This window comes from Diaporthe batatas (genome assembly GCF_019321695.1).
Source record: "Diaporthe batatas strain CRI 302-4 chromosome Unknown Contig00004, whole genome shotgun sequence".
In the NCBI taxonomy this organism is placed as follows: domain Eukaryota; kingdom Fungi; phylum Ascomycota; class Sordariomycetes; order Diaporthales; family Diaporthaceae; genus Diaporthe; species Diaporthe batatas.
In genome coordinates, this window is record NW_025408551.1 from 2,182,880 (window position 1) to 2,199,637 (window position 16,758).

Here is a 16,758-nt window from a genome sequence, read left to right on the forward strand (position 1 = left end):
GTCTGCCGGCCGCTCTAGAGTGACCACTTTAGTTTAATCGACTACAAGGACTCTTCACCATTACATCAATCTTCCACATGACACGTTAATAAGCGCTTGCATGAGTGGGTGGATAAGTTGATTGCCAGTGACAGCCCACGAACTCTGCCCCGTCTCACAGCAGACAATATTCTGACGTGAACAGCCTCAACCACGCGCCCGTTATCTCTAAGCTCCCCACTGCTACCCCTCCGCCCTCGCGCCTATTAACTGTCCGCGTCTCTCATACGTTGTCGAAACCACCAATGAAACCACAGTCACAATCACTTCCACAACGTCCTCTGTTGGGTGGCTCGCGGCCCACGCACTGCCAAGGTTCTGGCACCCTTCTTGTCATGTCCCTCACGTCTGGCCGAGGCTGGCCTGCCTCGCCCGCTCCCTGAGTAGCCGCGCCGTGCTGAGACTAGTCCGGACCCGCACGTGTGCCATCGTTCCCTCGAGGGCGAGACGCACTGCTCTTGCAGACACGACTGTAACGTCAACAGGGTGCATGGTTACGAGACCATTATTGACGGCCTCGATCAGGTGGCTGTAGACACAGAAGATGACGGGGAACGTCAGGCCGCTCTTCAGCCTGTCGCGGGATTCGCAATCCTCGAACCAGATCTGATCTTCCTGTTCCTTGACGGGCCGACCGAGCTGGAGGCCTGACGCCATGTCGCAGGCCTTGAAGTCTTTGCCATGATCCTCCATGATCATTATTCGATCCATGAACGCCCTTACGAGAGCGACCTCCACAGCCAGTAACTCCGGGGCTGTTAGGGGGGTATCCTTTAGCTCGATGACCGCCGGTATACCCGTATGGTCCGTGAGGATCTTGCTGAAAACCACGAGACGATCGTCCCAGTCAAGTGTTTCTTCGACGTCCACCTTGATGCTACCATTATTGAACACGGCCGGGGGGTACTCGTGCTGCCGCCGATTGCTTTGCCCCAGAGGCGCCCTGAACTCGTAGTTATGCATCAGCTCCTGCCAGAGGCCTGCCGCCAACCAGACGGGCCCGCGACCAGCGTTCCCGCTTGCGATGCCCTTGAGGTTAGTATCGTACCATGTCCGGTCATGGTCCTTCCCTGCCGTCACGCTTATGTCGCCACACAGGGGGGTCCTCCTGCTGAGATCACGGGGCTCGGACAGGACGGACATGGCGAGAAAGGCCTCAACAGTGGCTGTGGTACGCTGCTCCTCGGGCGTGTCCATAAGCTGTGCCAGCAGGTGCGCGCTGGTAAGGCCGTGCACGCCGTGCAGCAGGATGACAGCCGTCTTGGACCCCAGTGCGGTCAGGTCCATCATCCTGTACAGCTCTGGCTTCCCCGCCTGGCCGGGCCGGTTCACCTCGCCAGTGGCGACTGCAGGCCTGGCGATGAGGCCCTTGTTGCGCAGGTACATCAGCTGCAGCATCACGGCCGCGTCGTACTCCGGCAAGAGGACAGGCACGTCCGCCAAGGGCAGCTCGGGCCACACGAATTTGCAGCAGAGTAACAGTCGCCCTAGGTGTAGGGTATGCGCTGGTGACGTCTCGCAGTGGGTGGGTAACTCCCGGAAGCGCTTCTCGCTGGTCAGGATGTGGACCCGTGGCTGGGTGTCAGACTCTTGGTTGCATCGGCTGTAGTAGTTGATCTCCGCCTGTGACCGCGGCACCCCGTTCCAGGCCGTCATGGCGACTAGTTGGCCGTCGCTGTCGGTGTATCCACTAAAGTATGGGTATATCACCACGTCGCTGATCATTCGCAGTTGGCCTAAGTAAGTCAGACTGCCGCCGAGTGATATGTCTATATCCTGCATCTCTTGTGACCGCAGCGTCTCGCAACTGCCCACTTCTACGACGGCTCGAGCACCCGACCCAAGGAGGTCGGCCACTCTCGGCTCCGCCAGCAACAGAGACCTCTGCTCACGGGCCCTCGAGCCGTGCTCCAAGATGTCCGAGAGGGACCCCTTGATCTCGTCAAACATGCGTTCCTGGCCGTCGTTTACAGTCCACTTGTCCGAGCCCCTGAACGTTGGCCTGGGCCTGTCGCCTCTCGTGAGTGACGTTATTTCTTGCGTCTCGACCAGCTTCCACTCTTTGCCAAAGTACCGTTTATTTTCGCTCGAGACCGTACAAGCCATAAGGCCCCCAGCATCTATTCCTGTCGTGGCCTCGATTACCTTCGCCAACAGTGGACAGGCAAACGCCATGTCGAAACTCATGTCGCCCCATGCGAAATTCATGACGACGGTCGGGTTGCCCAGTGCGGCGTCCCACTGCCACACGGGACCTGGGCCCCGGCATGCGCTCAGGGTCGTGACCAGCTCCCGGAAGGACATGATGACTATTCCAGAGCCCGGTATCTTTCCGTCTGCCGATGGGAACCTGACGAGCTCAGTATCGACCTTCTGTCCAGGGATGTTTGTGGCCCCGTCGACTAGGTCTGTCGCGAGGAGTAGACACTCCGTGTTGGAATCGACGACAGCCCACGTGCTCCGTCCGTTCGTGTGGTCTGTATGCCACTGCTCTGACACGACATGGCCAAACGACGCCGGCGACCCGTTTTTCACAAAAATGTGCTGTAGTCGTGCGGTCGACCCTGTATCTTCTGTTGGCACAAGCGGCCTGAATGCTTCAATGTAGCTGCGTATTGGCGGCTGCGAGTTCTCTTCATGTTCTGCTGCCATCTTGATCATGCCATGCTGTTATGGTGGACGAATGGTTCGTTTGATGGTTTGTTGTGTGTCGAGGCGTTGCCTGGGGCCTGGGGTGACAAGCCGCACTAAATTTGGGCGTGTGCGGCTGCAGCTGTAGCTGGGAGCTGCCCTGCAGACCCAGCTTAGCAGTCAATCCAACCAACCTACACCACTACACCCCACGAGAATCCACAGGCTTCATCTTGGTCATCAGTAAAATTAAATTTGCGTATCAGTACTTAGGTATCAAATACACATACCCGGCACGAGCAGCCAGGCTCCGACCTGCCTTCAAATTCCCCATCCAAGCGCTCACTTGCGTTCGACCACCCTCCTGACCGGCCGCTTCGGTTCGGCATCTGGCATCTCATCTCCGCCTGTCTGGAACAGGGCCGCAAGAGCATCCTCTTTCTCAAGGTGCCCCAGACTGTCTGGGTAGATCGATGATAGGACCCGCGTGCCACAAATAACCTCGTGCCACTGCGGTAGCGCAGTGTGATGCTGCCCTGCTCAATGCCCCTGACACGGACCCGCAGGCCGGGCGCCTGTGTCCAGGGAGCAGCCCATTAGGCCTCGTCATGTTCGGCTTCACCTTGATGCGACCGAGGCGCCTCTTCTGCCGTGACTGGGACCTGTCGTATGCTGGTCCTCAGTCCTGTGTGTTTCCGTAGCCCTCCTTGGGATTCGAGGCTGCCCCCTCGACAGATCTTGGTCGCCGACTCAAGCTGGGGCCAAAGTAGTCGCCTATGCACCGGGCGACTCGGGTATGAGACCCGACATCACATCGTCATCTCCGCGCATGGTTTGCGACTCGTCGCTGGGTTGCAGCGCGTCATGTTCGCCGAGTGAAGCGTCGTCAACACCCATCGCCGGCTCGTATTGTAGGGACGGGGCATGGGGGCTCTCGCCTAGCGACGGAGAGGCACTCTGCGAGTCTGCGGTGCGCCCTGGACCAGTTGAACTCGGGTCCCTGTGACGAGTTTGAAGCGGCGTGCGTGCCGTCTTGCGGGCTGCCGTCTTGCGCGCTGGGCTCTTGTCTCCTGCCGATGTGAACGGGTCGTCGTCGGAAGAGTCTTGACCGTCATCTGACCCGTCACCATCCTTTGATGGGCGCTTGAGGTGTGGTTTGGGGCTTGGCAGCGGCTCTGGAAGGCCACCCCGTGCCGCACGCTCCTTATTTCGCTCTTTGTATAGCAACACAGCCTTAATAGCCCTTTGCATAAGTTCCCTGTTAGGAACGTCGGAGTTTTCCCTGGAGGGCATGACCGCACCCGAGATAAGGCGCGCACCAAGGTACTGGCGCATGCTGAGATGTTTTATCCTGTCGAGGGCGCTGCGCACGGCGTACACGTCGGCAAGGTTGACAAAGTAGGGCTCCCCGTCAACTCCATGTGTGGCGTCGGCAGCCTCTCCGCCTTGGGGCGCCTTCTTCTGGCTCGTTTCGGCGACCTTGTCCTCGATGTGCCGCAGGAGCTCGTGCCATCGCGGTGGCCCGACCCCGGCGTCCTGGAGCTTCTTGTGCTTGTAGAGTGCGAGCTCTCGCAGGTACCTGGGCGTCGTGTTGCCGTCCTGGTGCTTGTTGACGACCGACGCCAGGAACCGCAGGAAAATGTCATCATTACAGCCACTCAGGCGATGTTTCCTCTTGTCGCCAGTGCGGCAGATGACGGCCCACTGCAGCGCCAATGCGGCCTTCGCCGGGTCAAGGTCGAGCATTGGGTGGAGGACCACGTCCGGGAGGGCCTCACAGAGCCTGTCAGTCCATATGGGGCCGTCGCCCTTCTGAGATTCAGAACGAAACTCCAGATTGGTCCTTGGCCCAATAACATCTGTTACCAGCCACCCGGTAAAGCGGAATACCGTCTTCCAGAGGCCCACGACGATCGGCTTGGGCTCGCACTGTTTCTTGAAGTTCACGTCGTCTGATAGCCGTCGCGCTAGATCTCTCTCGTCCTCTCGCGTCCAGTACTCATCATAATGAGGTTTTGGAATGAGAAGCTTAAAGTCCTCCTGTTCCCGAGGCGGGAAGTCGCGGCTCCTGCGCACGACAGACCTGTCCATCACCCTCTTCGTGCTCCTGGCTGCCTTCTTCTTGAGCTCGTCAAACGCCTTGGCCTTGACGGTCGGGATGTACACGTCCTTAAGCTCATCAGCGGCAGTGTCCGTGGAACTGTCCCCCTTGACGTCGCCGGGCTTCATCCCGCGTTTCTGCTTCTTGGCCTCCTTCTTTCGCGTCTGGAACGCCAGGGACGGCCTCTGCAAAACGACCCCGTTCCCCGTGGCGCGCGTTGGCCTTGAGCTCTCGGACTCATCCGTGTCAATATCTGCCAGGTCCCTCGTGGGGGCTGCCCTCGAGGACCCCGATGTGGCCTTGTGCGCCAGCTTCTGCTTCTTGGCAGGTGGCCGAGACGCCCGCCCCTTTGGTCGAACGACTTCATCCTGCTCGGACTCTTCCTCGTCAGATTTTTCATCGTTCTGATCCTCTTCGTCCTGCTCGGAGCTTAGATCTCCATCCTCGTCCCATTCTGAACGCGGAGCATGTCCTCTAGGCCGGTCGCCGTCATCTTCGCTGTCGCTGTGGCTGTCGCGCCTGTTCCTCTTCGCACCCGGGGCGATGCCGCCTTTCTTCTTTCTCACTGCCAAACCAGACATCAGGTTCAGATGTGGCAACGAGTTGTCGCCGTGGTCAACCCTTTTGTTGTGGTTGTTGTTTTGGTTGGGTGTGGACCGTCCTGCGTGCGCTGGCGGGCGTACCTACCTAGGTGCTGAAGTGGGTACCCAGGTACCTTTTCACCCAAGTGGGGGCCTCGCCCAGGGGTCGGTGGTGGGCCTGCAGCCGCAGCTAAGAATCCCTCAAGCTCCCAATTCCGCCTTCTGGGCCATGGCGCCCTTTTGCAGGGTCCGATCATTATACCCTGATCATCTACTGTATTTGCCCTGACATGTATCCATCTACTGGGGCTTAGACTGCAACCAGTGTTGTCCATACGTGCTGCTGCAGGAGCGCGCAGAGTGGGGCCGCTGCGGCTCACTTGGCGCGATGCTCCGTGTAAGACCATTGGCCAGACCCCAATGTCACCATGCACTAGATGCCCGTTGTACCCGGGCTTAGACCTTCGAGACTGCGTTCCAGGTACCGGAAACATGGAGGGGATGTGTCGTCCTGGTACCGGGTGGAACAATGCACAATATGTATCTACATACTGCCCCTTCGCCTGGTCTGTTACCCAAGACAATGTCCATGTGATATATTTCATCATCTTGCTTTTAATGCCCTTAGTCGGCCCACTTGAGAATGGAGTATCGTGGTTCTCGACCACCACTTGCCAGCGACCATGTCCGGCGGACATGCACTCGAGAGCATGCGCGGTCACTCCCGCCCAGACAGAGGAGGCAGCAGAGATGAGCACATGTGGGAGGGTCAGGGGTCGGTCTCGGCGCGTGGCCAACAACACGACTTACCTCTTAATTGCCCAAGAATATCCTAAACCCTATCTTGCCAGAGCCAGCAACCCTACGGAACCCCACGCACTTCTTGCTGCCGTGCCTTTTGCACGCACCCTCTCTGCGGCTCTTGGGGTCCTCCCAGCCGTATTTGATCACATTGGACACACAGTGCCAGCCCTGGGCCTCAGAGCGCACGAAAGATAAAAGGTTTTATGTGCTGTCCTCCTTCTCGGTGACCGAGCTAAGGTACCACAGGAGCCAGGAGTGGGTCACCTCGTCGTCGAGAATGACCGGCTCGAATGAGTTCCCCTCCTTGGCCTCGGCGGCGTGCTGTTGCCGCATCCTGTCCAGCTCCTCCCGGTGCCAGGACTCGAGCGCCGCCAGCAGCCCGACCCTCTCCCGGTCCGAGCTCGCCGCCTCAGCCCCCTGCCTCTACACGAGCTCCTGCAGCTCCGTGCTAACCTACTCGATCTACCTCAACAAGGTATTAAAGTGCTCCACCTTAAAAGAGCTTAATTACCTTACTTTTAATTAATTTAATATTATTTAATATAATTTATTTAAATTAAACTATTATTTTAATATTATTAATTTTTTATATATAATATATTTTAATTTTTTTAAAAAAATTAATATTTTATTATATTTTTTAAAAAAAACTTTTAATATATTATTGATATACTATAGTATTTTAATATATATAGTCTCGCTTCTATTCTATATACATCTAAGGATATATATAGTGCCTTTATATAGTGGTATTTTAATATACTATAGTATATTATAGTATTTTAATATATTTACTCACCTGGTTAGCAGCAAGATGTTAAACTAGAGCCTCTGGTCCCAGGACTAATTTAGGCTGTACTTCCCTATCATGTGGTGATCCGGCCCTAAGTCCTTAAAGTGGACACCGCTGTCTGATGGCGGCCTGCATGTCGCCAAGGCCAGAAACAACATGATAGTGTGGAACCTTGCCGAGCACCCCGACCTCCAGGATGCTGTGTCGGCCAGCCATGGCATCTTCAAGGGCAGGCTCGAGGGCCTGGATGAGGGGGAGGTGGAATACTCGCTCCTGTTCAGGGCACCTGCCGTGATCAAGGTCGGGGTCTGGTGCAATGGGGACCAAGAACGCCTCGCCCTGGCCGACACGAATGAGTTCACAATACCGGAGACAGTGTTCAGCACCAAGAGGATAGGCCTAAATAATGGTACCACGACAGTCCAAGAAACCACGTTCGCGAGAGGGCATAGGACTCACAAGTACAAGCCGCTGGCAGCGGTCCGCCTGCGCGCCAGCGACGTGGAGGATGACTACATTGAGCTGTTTGACCGCTACGGAAAAGATGTCAGGCCCAACAACGAGGAGGAACCGGGCCTCGCGCGCCACTACAGGTGGGGAAGTCCCGACCATCAAGACCACTCGTTCTTACTATACTACGAGTATCGAGACACCACGCCCACTAGTTCTCCTCGTCTAGGCGGGCAGGGGGAGACCCCGGCGGCTGCCATCACAGGAGCGAATAAGCCTGGCATGGGTGAGGACGGCCTAGCTGCTGGCACCGCGGCACACGACGCCGTCGTCGGGGGTGGCGGAAGTCCTGGCCAGGTGCCAGTGCCAACCCCCGGGGACAACCCACGTGCCGGCCAGACACACGCCCGACCCTGAGCCTACAGCCGGGCCCAAGCTCGCAAAGATACCTCTCATGACAGATGCTATCGGCCCAGCAGGCATGACGTCGTCCCCCCAGAGTCCAGGATTAAGGGAAATAAGAGCCACGGCCAGACGACGCCTGCAGGTTGCTCGAGGAGGGTGTAGCACGGGCTGACAGCCAGCGCGGGAATAGGGTCAATCGGTTGTAGGATCTGCGGGATGCCTGTTGCTTTACCTTGCTCGGTCTTGAGATGGTGGACCTGCTGTACCAAAGCCAGGAAATGATAGTCAGAAGTACCTGAAATCAAACTACACAAGTCTCAAAGCCCCACTTTATGTCACCGCACAAGACTAGACGTCCACAGCTGCCTATCGGAACCACCCGCGGACAGCAACAATTCTATCCACAAGGTCCCCTATTGGGTAGCTCACGGCCCACGTCCTAGTAGGGGTCGGGGACCCTCCCGAGGTCCTGGAGTCATAGCCTTATCCCTTATTATTTGTATTAAATTAATACTACTAATGAGTTATTATTAAAAATGTTTACAAGATTTTATATTATATAATAAAATACTTTCATTTTACTTCTTAAGTACAGTTTCTTCTAATTCCTTCCCGTCCTGAAGAACAACCGTCTGAGCGCCGACCATGACAAACAAGATCCTCGCCACCTCTGTCTGAGACCGGTTGATCCATTGGTGATTCGTGCCCCGCTGGATGATAAACTCCCCCTGGCCGATCGTCTTCTCCTCCCCGCCATCAAGCACACACACAATCTCACCAGACAGCACGACCGCGTAGTCCAGGCTCAGGGTGCGGTGCATCGGGGCCGAGTAGCTGGGCGGGATGTCCGTGACGCCGAAGTACGCACCTCCGGGGCTGCACCGCGGGAACGTGTTGGCGATTGTGGACTGGGAGGCCGCCTCGGTGTTGTCGGCCGGGAGCGACGGCCGGATGTCGAAGTTGTGGAACGCGCTCGTGCCGGGCCCGAACGGCTGGAATGGCTGGATGGCCTCGTCTGATGCGAAGACTGAGGTCCCGTCTTCTTTGTGGGCTGTGCTCACCAGACGCGGGGCTGGGAGGCGGGCGGGCCCGCTGGTCTCTTCTTTGTTTGAAGCCATATTGGATGCGTGTAAGGTACGAGTCTTCGCTGGTGCTCTGATGTATTGTACGAGCGAGTGTTGGATTCGGCGGCAGGGGATCCGATGATATCTCTTGGCGAGTGCTCGGTTATATACATAGAATCACGGGTGCCTAGGGCTGCGGCTGAGGATGGATCCGGGCTCCTGCTTATTCATATCGCTATGGTTTTAGTCAACTCGCGTCGCGATACTTTAGTTCCTGGGCTGCGAGGACCGAGCATTGCTCCCACTAATTCCGAGGCTTATCAGAAACAAGCCTTAGAGGATCGATCCTAGCTCCGGAGTCATGCCTTATAGTGCTAGCGTGATCCTGCCACAACGTCTCAACGTAAGCTAGCCTATATTTTGACAAATCCATGTGATTGTCCAGTGTCCTTTGTGTGATCGTTTTGAGGACACAATTCTTAAAGAAAAGAATCGGTTTCCCATGATGTAAAGGGGGGGTTCAATGTCTATTTCAACCAATACCAACCTCAGGGCCGGACTACGACCCACGCGCACTCCATACAATGTAGATACTTATTATAAGTTGAGGAATGGTTGCTTCTGGTTGGAGGACGAATAGACGAGTAGAAACTGTGCACACCGTCAGTCATGTTCAAAACAGACTCAGAGACACTAGCACAATGTCACTTTTTTCAATTTCTCACGACACGAAAACACTCAGTTACATCCGTGGGCAGATGAAAGATCCCGACTTCTCTTTTATTAGGGCAATTAATATTGTTGGATTGACTCAGTACCAAAAGGCTATAAATTAGAGTAACGACTTAATTCACTGGCATTAGTTAGGGAGTTTCCGATCCCCATGCTAGTAATATCCACTGGCATAGTGTAATGAACGTGATCAATATGACCATTCCAACACCTAGTTTCTTAGGCATCATGCTCTTCGGAGGAAATATCAAAACATGTATGTTGCGTTGACTGACTGACCTGTCAGATAGAGTGCAGCAAGTTGTGCGTTTGGGGAATGTCCCCTGGGCACCGGCTTGGCGGCTGCCAACAATGTGCTGGTTGGCTGAGTGGGTGGCTGCGTCACCCCAAGATGTTGCGACCATGACGCTAACAACACCAACGCGCCGATGACTGTGACCTCGGCGATGCCTCCACGCACGAAATTGAGACAAGACAAGGCTTCTCCGTCCCGCCGGGCTCACGCTGAAGACATTCGGACCCGTCGGCGGTGGCTCTGGCTCTCGAATCTCAACCTGCAGCATGCAACAACCACTGACGAATATCCGGCTACGTGGCCAGCAAAAGCGACGGGTCGCTGAGGCGCTTCTAAACTGGCTGCCTCCAGGCCGTTCTGCTCCAGCTTTGCCCTTCCCAGTCAAGGTTGTATGCATATCAGACACGCACAACAAGCAGCCGGTCCTCCCTTCCGGCGACCTGCTCATTCATGCAGGCGATCTTACAGAGAACGGTTCCTTTGCTGAAATCCAGGCCGGGCTCGCGTGGCTTTCATCGCAGCCGCACAGGTACAAGATCCTCATCGCCGGAAACCACGATGTGCTCTTAGATGAGCAGTTTCTAGAGAAGTATCCCGAGCGGCGTTACGGCCAGACCAAGACCAAGGCAGATCTGGACTGGGGGAGTGTCATCTATCTTGAGGACAGTTCAGTGACCTTGGATTTTCCACCACCTGAACCTCGCCGGGGGGGCTATCATGCCTCCCAGGGTAGCGACGACGTTACTGCAATCGAGACTCGTCCGCGAAAACTAAAGGTCTTTGGCAGCCCCTGGACACCGCAGTACGGCATCTCAGCCTTCCAGTACCAGCCAGACAGCGTTTCCCACTGGGCCGAAAGACTCGCCTCGCAAACCCCAGATATCCTGGTCTCCCACGGCCCCCCAAAACTCCACCTCGACGCACAAGGCGTCCATCAAGCTGGTTGTCCATACCTGAATGAGGAGATCACCCGAATCCGCCCGCGCCTTGCCGTTTTTGGGCACATACATGCCTCATACGGGCGTGAGGATGTCGTCCTCGATGCGATTCGGAGTGCGTATGACGAGATAATCATCGGGTGGGGCGGCTGGGAGACAGTGGCCCGTATGGCCGCCCTGGTGCTGTGGGCGAAATTGAAGGAGGTTCTAGGCCGTGGGAGGCGGGGGGAGAAGACCACCGCTTTCGTCAACGCAGCTGTCGTTGGGGGGCGTAACAACGAGCTCCGTAACCCCCCGGTCGTCGTTGAGATATGAACGCCGCTCCAGGGAGCCAGGGGTTCCGATTCCATTGGACAATCAAGTAAAAAAGACGTGAGGTGTCCATAGCACGATGTTCTTCTCGAGAAAGTCCGGGTCGGCTCGCTCGTCATCCTTCCCTTTCAAAAGCTCACCCTCATGCGTGGGGATGAACAGTGTTTCCTCCAACGGCTTGACAGCTTGCGCCCACTGAGGAACCCGCTCATACTGGCGGAGATGATCCGGCTTATTCCTGCACTCTTCTACCTGCTCATGAAGCATGATTGCTGGCATCTGTCGATCGAGCCCGCGCTTAACTCTCTCGTTGAAAGATCGGGCAAGCAGGTAGGTGCAGCCGGCGAGAACGGCATACCGCTCCGGGTCGTCGTCTTTGGGATCAGCTATATCTTTGATCGCCCACGTCTTTTGCCTCCAGAACGCTTCTAGCCCATTTCGATACCCAAAGACCTTGTCGAGTACGATCACCTCATACAGGCGGTACAGTCCATACAGCGACGAGTCCTCAAATATGCCCCGCGGCGCGGCATATTTCCTTTGGTCAATCCTCGCCCATTCTCGATCCGCATTTTGGATGAGATGCCTCGGAGAGGGTGGTGGAAAGACTGGGAAATCGTCTGGGTGCGGCTTATACACTTCCTCCTTGTCTTTGGTCTCAGCGGGCGACTCCGGACTGTGCCGCCGCAGCAGCCTGCGAAATTTGGACAACATGGCAGACGGTCGAGAGTCGAGATACGATCTTTGACACTGGATTTATCAGAATGACAAAGGTTGGCTCGTAATTGTGATTTGCGTGGCGCCGCGAGGCGGGATCGGCTCGCAGTGTCTAGGAGAGTTTCTGAAGGGTTGACCAACGTTCCAGTCACCTGGATTGGTTCTTCACCGTCACCCGCAGCCCACATACCTCTGAGCTGAGACGGGCTGTGCCAAGCGCCGCCAGCCTGTAATGTGTACCTAGGTACTTAAGTATCTAGGTCCGGACCTGTTGGTTCAACCTCAGCTTCCAAGTCTTCAATTGAAGCGAATAAGAGCCCCTCATGGCACGCTTATTGTACTCGGTGGATCCTCTGCTGACGCACTGGAGAGGTACCTGAACCAGGTATGTGATAAGCAGCAGTGCAACTCGTTTCAGCGTTTGCTAACACATGATGTGCGCAGTGACCGAAAGCCATTGGGATCCTGAGAGGTGGATTGAAGATACATGATGTTGAGCCTGGGTGAGGACAAACTCAAGGCCGTCGAGAAAACCCTCGAGACCATGCGAGGAATTTTCTACCACCTTGCGATAAGCTATAGGCTTGACCAGTGGAGAAAAGTCTCGTGCTTGAGCAGCCCATTATATAATCTACCTAGGTAGTGCACAGGGTGGCTAGCTAACACCAAATCCGTTGTGTCTGTGCAGCTGTCGTGGGGCTGCTACCATACCGTAAGACGTAGGAACAAAGACATGGCGCCGTACAGGTGAAGAGCGCACGCCATAGCAACTCTGCGGAGGCGCGTAGGGGTATGGACTTCATGCCTTAATTTCAGGCCAATTAATTCAGCGAGTCAGAAGCTCCCTGAGTGTTCGGCAAAGATGCTTAGAACGAAGAGCAATCCTGGCTCGTCGGCTTGCACACAAACACACAAGCCACGTTCCGAGAGAAATTGTAGGAAACACACTTGAATGGAACATAACGCTTATGAGACATCAGCATTTCCTTGGAAGCAAAACTGTGAAATTAAATATCCTGAAGTTTGTTGCGAAGAGATGAAGAATTGGGCAACTGGGTACTAAGTACCGAGGATGACTACGGGGCCCTTCTTCAGCGTTTCTCCAGCCACTCTTCGATCAAACAATTAATTATTCTTTTTCGAAAGAAAAAAGAAGGAAAATAAAATTAAAATGAACCTCCTGCTGTTCTGATCTGTTATGACAGTCTACGTCCCTATTGTCTCTCGCCTCTCTTGTCCTCAAGAACTACTGCCCAGAGACCAGAGCGCCTAATTCACAGGATCTCTTGAAGATATCTTTGATGCATCAAGGTGCCTCTAACCAGTAGACAGCACTCAAAAACGTGTAAAACAATGCACACAAACTTAGAGACTCAGCGGGCTTCATGCAAGGCTCAGAGGAAGCCCCTGAAATTTGTCAGCTGTCAGTTATATGTAAACGTTCATTTTCCTGATGCTGGAGATTAATCCTCTGATGTCAGTGGGACGTGGCCACCGACAACGGACTTCCTCACACAGCTCCCACCAGGGCGTTGCACAAATGACCGCAGGCAGCCAACCGCCCGTCTAACCCGCCCAGGCAGCCAAACAGCCTGGCAAGGACCCAAAACATTCAAAAATGTGATTGATCTTTTGCATATAATGCAGGAGGCCGTCTGATCGGTACCAGTCTCTTCCCTTTTTCTTCCGCGCCCCTCCCCCCTCCACAAAGGGCCTGTCTGATCATGAAAAAAACATTGCCACCAGCCCAAACCTCCCACACACATCCCAATCAACATCCACAATGGCCTACGTCCCGCCCGCGCTCCGCAAGAAAGCGCAAGCCTCGTCGCCCGATGGGCCGCCCGGCACGACAGCAGAGGCCGCAGGGTCTCGCGAGAACCTCCCACCCGGCAGCACGGCCCCCTGGCCGGCCGCAGAGCCTCTCTTCTCACAGGGCGACATCTCCAGCCACTACTGGGACCCGCAGGACGAGGGCAAGCGCCTGGCCGAGTCGCCGAAGGGCACCCTCAACGCGTCCGCACAGGAGCCCGACAGGCTCAAGTACGTCATGCTCTTCCGTGACGCCAACCCCCGCTGGGAGTCGCACGGGGTCATCTTTGTCAAGTCGAAGCTGCACATCCTGCCCGGCGGCGAGAGGTTCAGGGAGGAGCAGCTGGACGGGCCCGGTGGCCCCCCTGCGGCTGCGGGAGAGCCGGTCGGGTCGGGGCGGGGGAGAGGGGACAGGACCCATGAGAGCGGAAACCCGACAGGAGGAGCAGGTGCTCTCGCTGATGAGGTGCCCGGTGAGAAATCACCTGTCGAGGAGGCCCAGGCCAGCGATGAGTCGCAGACCCCCACGCATGAGCATCTCGGAATAGACAAGCAAGACCATGGCCGAAGTACAGGACCGTCAGAGGATGCCGTCAAGAAACAACGCCCAGCCAACAACAACAAGACCAAAAACAACAAGGACCCCAGCCCAGAGCCCGAGCCCCCATACTCCCCCGACCTAACCCTCTACCCCCTCGACCCCATCGCCGTCTTCGAGCAGGCCCAGGGCGGCCACGGCCGGTTCCGCTTCGCAGGCTACCACCGGATCGCCAGCCTCGAGTACCTGCCGCCCCACAGCCGCGAGCTCATCCAGCTGCTCGATCAGAAGTGGACCACGACGGACCGGCGGGGCCGCGTCAGGCAGGCGCAGCGGAGCGCCGAGTCCTGGAAGGGCAGCCTGCGGCACCGGTGGGCCGTCATCCAGATGGAGAGGGACCACGAGGCGGACGGCAGGCTTGGCCCGCCGGGGGTCGAGGTGCGGCCTGAGGCGGGCGGTGCTTCCTCCGGGAAGAGCGTGAGGGAACTGCTGGCGGAGATGAGGCTGAAGGGCTGAGGGGTGTTGGTATGTGTGTACTGCTAGTTCAAGGTTGTGAAGATAGTAATGTTACCGCTTCTACTTGTGTCCTTTTACTGCTGGCCTTGCTTGAGCTCTCACATGCCAGTGATTAGCTTCTACCTCTGACCGAAGCGTGGTTTCAAGTCCCCGTATTTTCAACGAACAACATCTAATTTATAACCTAGCCAGGACACCTTTGCTCACCGACGCGCTTGCAAGCTCACAGGGGTATATCTAACGACACTCGCCCGCCAGTCCCTCAAACCGGTCCACATTGAACCCAGACCTCAGCCCTACCGCCTCCCGACCCACAGTCACCCAAGGACTCGTGTGACAAAGCCCCAGCCTCTCGTCCCAAGTCCAGGCCAGGCACTCCGTAGCAGAACTGCAAAGACGCGAACAGCCAAGCGCATCCTGCACCCTCGTGGATGTCCCCGTGTGCTCGTCCAACGGCCCCACATGATCCCAGCCCGGCCGCCCAGGCACAACCTCATCGTCCCGCCCGGCCGAGGAAGAGAGGCTCGCAGACGGACGATCAGTATATGCAGCCCGGTCCCCCCGCAGGCGGTCCCCGCCGGAAAACATGTCCCACAGGTCAACCCAGAGGACCGGCTCGGCGGTGTCCCTGAACACTCGCCCCACACCAGCCATCTCGCCCGCCGTCGAGAGGTGGTGGAACGTCGCCACGGGGGCGCAGAGGCGGTCCGGGCGCAGGCGCGAGGCCCACGGCTGCTCGCCGTTGAAGAAGCGGCTGGCGTCCTCGTCCACGGGCACGCCGAGGCGCAGGAGCGCGCCCGCCAGCAGCCGGTCGCCCCACGTCTCGGTGAGGGAGGCCTGGCGGGCCTTTGACACGGCGCGGTGGTTGGCGGCGGCGAAGAGGGCTTGCATTGTCGCGCGGGAGAGGGCGATGGAGGAGCCGCCGTGTGCGAAGCGCTGGCGGTAGTCGCCTACTGCGTTGCCCAGGTCTGTTTGGTTCAAGTGGTCAGTGGGCTTTATGTGGACTGAGGGGATTTGGTGCGCGAGTAAGGACCTGTCTTCTGCAACCACAACACTTACAATGAGGCACAGAGGGATCAAAGTGGCCAAGGATGGAGTTGAGCGAAGGGTAGATGAGGTAGGTATCATCGTCGACGAGGATGAACCATTTGCTATTCGGCATCGCGCGATATGCCAGCTCAAGGCCGGGTAGGAACTACACCCGTGTCAGCGGGAACACTACACTCAAGGACTGCCCCTGGGCCTACCTTGATCGCGTCCAACTCCCAGCCAAAGGAGCTCGAGTAACTCCTCGCCAGCTCGTCCTCGCCGGCCGACACAGCCGCCTTGAGGTTCAAGTACTTGTCAGCACGGGGACAGCGGGCACCGCCGCACACCATGGCCCCCTCATCCACTACCCTCTGGATAACATTGTGGACCTTCAACCCGGACCGCGACCCGGTCCTCGTGGCCAGCTGGGCATCAAAGTCGGCAACGATGACGACGTTCTCCGGGGTGATGCCGCTGGGCAGCGCCTCGATCCACGCCAGGGCCCTCTCGTGCGTTCCGTACCCCGTCTTCAGGATGATAGCGACGTCGCACGACCAGTCCAGCGGGAACGGGGCCGGCTCGTACAGCCAGCGCTCGTTTCTCAGGGGCCCTCTGAGGAGGGTGATGAGCCTGTGGGTGTTGAACCGGGCAGATGACCGGAGGGCGTTGTCGTAGGGGAGGGTCGCCCAGAGAAAGAGCACGATGAGCGCAGCCGAGGCGAGGAGTCGCAGGCCAGACGGCGCTCGCCTGGGTCGGCGCCAGTAAGGTGGCATCTTGCGGCTCTCATCTCACCGGACAAGATTTCATGCGCCTTCCGAGGTTGTATCCAAGTGAGTACAAGCATCGGAGGTATACGAGGAGGAAGGGGCATTCCCACCAAAGACGTAGGTCACGAGGACAACTCAACTGATATAAGCAGACGAATTCTGCGAGCCCGGGCAGATTCACTGCGTAGCTCATGCAGCTGCGCGGCTCAGCGGCCATACACCGTCCGTCCTTCT

At 56.9% G+C, this 16,758-nt stretch overlaps 8 protein-coding genes across 8 annotated transcripts; 3 read left to right on the top strand and 5 right to left on the bottom strand.

The window, feature by feature from the left end:
- Positions 1 to 381: 381 nt before the first annotated feature.
- KVR01_004824 (uncharacterized protein) lies at positions 382 to 2,691 on the bottom strand (the record flags this gene model as incomplete). Its single annotated transcript, XM_044789285.1, has 1 exon — positions 382 to 2,691. The coding sequence occupies one exon, from the start codon at positions 2,689 to 2,691 to the stop codon at positions 382 to 384; it is 2,310 nt and encodes a 769-aa protein (XP_044646988.1).
- Positions 2,692 to 3,444: 753 nt separating this feature from the next.
- KVR01_004669 (uncharacterized protein) lies at positions 3,445 to 5,352 on the bottom strand (the record flags this gene model as incomplete). The annotated part of the gene is made up of 2 exons (XM_044790489.1): positions 3,445 to 4,753; positions 4,808 to 5,352. 2 exons carry the CDS (start codon positions 5,350 to 5,352, stop codon positions 3,445 to 3,447), a joined length of 1,854 nt encoding a protein of 617 aa, XP_044646833.1.
- Positions 5,353 to 7,105: 1,753 nt separating this feature from the next.
- KVR01_004768 (uncharacterized protein) lies at positions 7,106 to 7,816 on the top strand (the record flags this gene model as incomplete). Its single annotated transcript, XM_044793726.1, has 1 exon — positions 7,106 to 7,816. One exon carries the CDS (start codon positions 7,106 to 7,108, stop codon positions 7,814 to 7,816), a length of 711 nt encoding a protein of 236 aa, XP_044646932.1.
- A 566-nt stretch (positions 7,817 to 8,382) lies between these two features.
- KVR01_004418 (uncharacterized protein) lies at positions 8,383 to 8,952 on the bottom strand (the record flags this gene model as incomplete). Its single annotated transcript, XM_044790050.1, has 1 exon — positions 8,383 to 8,952. Exon 1 carries the CDS (start codon positions 8,920 to 8,922, stop codon positions 8,383 to 8,385), a length of 540 nt encoding a protein of 179 aa, XP_044646582.1. The 5' UTR covers positions 8,923 to 8,952.
- Positions 8,953 to 10,161: 1,209 nt separating this feature from the next.
- Positions 10,162 to 11,148, top strand: KVR01_004041 (uncharacterized protein; the record flags this gene model as incomplete). Its single annotated transcript, XM_044782209.1, has 1 exon — positions 10,162 to 11,148. The coding sequence occupies one exon, from the start codon at positions 10,162 to 10,164 to the stop codon at positions 11,146 to 11,148; it is 987 nt and encodes a 328-aa protein (XP_044646205.1).
- A 42-nt stretch (positions 11,149 to 11,190) lies between these two features.
- On the bottom strand, positions 11,191 to 11,859 carry KVR01_004097 (uncharacterized protein; the record flags this gene model as incomplete). Its single annotated transcript, XM_044789095.1, has 1 exon — positions 11,191 to 11,859. The coding sequence occupies one exon, from the start codon at positions 11,857 to 11,859 to the stop codon at positions 11,191 to 11,193; it is 669 nt and encodes a 222-aa protein (XP_044646261.1).
- A 1,505-nt stretch (positions 11,860 to 13,364) lies between these two features.
- On the top strand, positions 13,365 to 14,797 carry KVR01_004144 (uncharacterized protein). The gene has a single exon (XM_044787998.1). It carries the CDS (start codon positions 13,646 to 13,648, stop codon positions 14,726 to 14,728), a length of 1,083 nt encoding a protein of 360 aa, XP_044646308.1. The 5' UTR covers positions 13,365 to 13,645; the 3' UTR covers positions 14,729 to 14,797.
- Positions 14,798 to 14,965: 168 nt separating this feature from the next.
- Positions 14,966 to 16,530, bottom strand: KVR01_004358 (uncharacterized protein; the record flags this gene model as incomplete). Its single annotated transcript, XM_044785283.1, has 3 exons — positions 14,966 to 15,696; positions 15,788 to 15,923; positions 15,976 to 16,530. The coding sequence occupies 3 exons, from the start codon at positions 16,528 to 16,530 to the stop codon at positions 14,966 to 14,968; spliced, it is 1,422 nt and encodes a 473-aa protein (XP_044646522.1).
- Positions 16,531 to 16,758: the final 228 nt, after the last annotated feature.